At 44.5% G+C, this 2,500-nt stretch overlaps 1 protein-coding gene across 9 annotated transcripts in view; it reads left to right on the forward strand.

Moving 5' to 3' along the window:
* LOC143291233 (uncharacterized) overlaps positions 1 to 2,500 on the forward strand; it is a 188,471-nt gene that overhangs the window by 151,607 nt on the left and 34,364 nt on the right. For all 9 annotated transcript variants that reach the window (XM_076601015.1, XM_076601011.1, XM_076601012.1 and 6 more), the window contains one exon: positions 2,489 to 2,500. This exon is cut by the window's right edge and continues 100 nt beyond it. In XM_076601015.1, the coding sequence (XP_076457130.1) occupies positions 2,489 to 2,500 (12 nt within the window). The remainder of the gene's footprint in view (positions 1 to 2,488) is intronic.

Here is a 2,500-nt window from a genome sequence, read left to right on the forward strand (position 1 = left end):
CGATGGTGGTGGTGGTGGTGGTGGTGATGGTGGTGGTGAGTGTGGTGGTGGTGATGGCGATGGTGGTGGTGGTGATGGTAGTATGGTGATGGTGGTGGTGATGATGATGGTGGTGATGGCGATGGTGGTGGTGGTGGTGGTGATGGCGATGGTGGTGGTGGTGGTGGTGGTGATGGTGGTGGTGGTGATGGCAATGATGGTGGTGGTGGTGGTGGTGGTGATGGCGATGATGGTGGTGGTGGTGGTGGTCGTGATGGCGATGGTGGTGGTGGTGGTGGTGGTGATGGCGATGGTGGTGGTGGTGGTGGTGGTGATGGCGATGATGGTGGTGGTGGTGGTGATGGCGATGGTGGTGGTGGTGGTGGTGGTGATGGCGATGGTGGTGGTGGTGGTGGTGGTGATGGTGATGGCGATGATGGTGGTGGTGGTGGTGGTGGTGGTGATGGTGGTGGTGGTGGTGATGGCGATGATGGTGGTGGTGAGTGTGGTGGTGGTGATGGCGATGGTGGTGGTGGTGGTGGTGATTGTGGTGATGGCGATGGTGGTGGTGGTGGTGGTGGTGGTAGTTAGTAATGGTATAGGCATGGACGCGTGTTGTTTGGTTGATTCACTGGAGTTTGTGTGTGTGTGGTGTGTAACAAGTGCTTCCGTGTGCGTTGTTACTTTGGTCTGAATCGTTTGCCCGGTGAAAAAAAACAACCCAAAAAACAAACAAACAAAAAAACCAAGAAAAGAAAAAAAAGTACAGCGTCTGTAGCTCTCTGTTCGATTTGCAGGTGTGCGCTTTTAGAATGTTTTACTATCTAACGATGACGATGATGACGACGACGACGACGATGATGATGATGATGACGACGACGACGGCGATGATAATGATGACGACGACGACAACGATGATAATGATGACGACGACGACGATTCTGATGACGATGATGATAATAACGGTGACGACGACGACGATGATGATGATATGACGACGACGACGTTGACGATGTGCAGTGGCGACGCATCCTTCTCCATGAGAGCAACCCGAATTTCACACAGAGAAATGTGTTGTGACGAAAACTAATAGTAATACAATCCAAAGAAAAACAATGATACAATGGAATACACTACACTTTACCACATTACACTACACTGCAATTCAGTTCAATACAATACACGCAATGTAAAGTAGTAGTAGTAATAGTAGTAGTAGTAGTAGTAGTAGTAGGAGCAGCAGCAGCAGCAGCAGCAGCAGCAGTAGTAGTAGTATTTGTATTTGTTTATTTGTTTGTATTTGTATTTGTTTTTATCACAACAGATTTCTCTGTGTGAAATTCGGGCTGCTCTCCTCAGGGAGAGCGCGTCGCTACACTACAGCGCCACCCATTAAAAAACACACAAAAAACCCCCAACATTTTCCTGTGTGCAGTTTTATTTGTTTTTCCTTTCGAAGTGGATTTTTCTACAGAAATTTGCCCAGGAACAGCCTTTTTGTTGCCGTGGGTTCTTTTACGCACAGTAAGTGCATACTGCACACAGCACCACGGTTTATCGTCTCATCCGAATGACTAGTAGTAGAAGTATGAGGAGCAGGAGCAGTAGCAATAAAACAACAGCAGCAGCAGCAGCAGCAGCAGCAGTAGTAGTAGTAGTAGTTGTAGTTGTTATTGTTATAAATAAAGTTATATCCCTTTTACCCCCACCAATGAAAGTGCGTGTGTAACCCTTTCACTGTCAGTCAATTTAGAATGCAAAATTCCCTTGTGCTATAAACACAGAAAATATGGTGTCTAGGATTAGCTGGGGATTCCCCCCTTGCGATGCGTAGAAAGTTTCAGTTTCAGTAGCTCAAGGAGGCGTCACTGCGTTCGGACAAATCCATATACGCTACACCACATCTGCCAAGCAGATGCCTGACCAGCAGCGTAAACCAACGCGCTTAGTCAGGCCTTGAGAAAAAAAAATATAGATAAGCTTACATAAATAAATAAATAAATAAATAATAATTATGATATAAAAAGGTAGTAGTAATGAAAATAATAATAATAATAATAATAATAATAAATAATTAAATAAATAAGACAACAATGATGATAAATAAGCAAATAAATGTAAAACATGAAGACACACATTCACACATACACCCACACGTGCATAACAGATAAGCCCCAAACACGCAGTTTCACAGATATGAAAGCACAGTCAAATACATATAAACGTACATGAGCTCCAACACACACACACACACACACACACACACACACACACACACACACACACATTACCCTGATGTGTAGAAAATGGTGACCTATCCTACCACCGAACAGTTAAGAGCAGTAGGTTCATGGATAACAGACCCATGATCTGGTCATCCTTCAGTGACATGGGTCCTCTCTATACCTAGCTGCTGCATAAATGCGAGTTTGGCAGGGAAAGGGTTAATTAATTAATTAATTAATTAATTAACCAAGGACTGTTCTGTTTTGTCTTGCATCATCTTCAGTTATCCAAGGGC

This window comes from Babylonia areolata, chromosome 16 (genome assembly GCF_041734735.1).
Source record: "Babylonia areolata isolate BAREFJ2019XMU chromosome 16, ASM4173473v1, whole genome shotgun sequence".
NCBI classification, from domain to species: domain Eukaryota; kingdom Metazoa; phylum Mollusca; class Gastropoda; order Neogastropoda; family Buccinidae; genus Babylonia; species Babylonia areolata.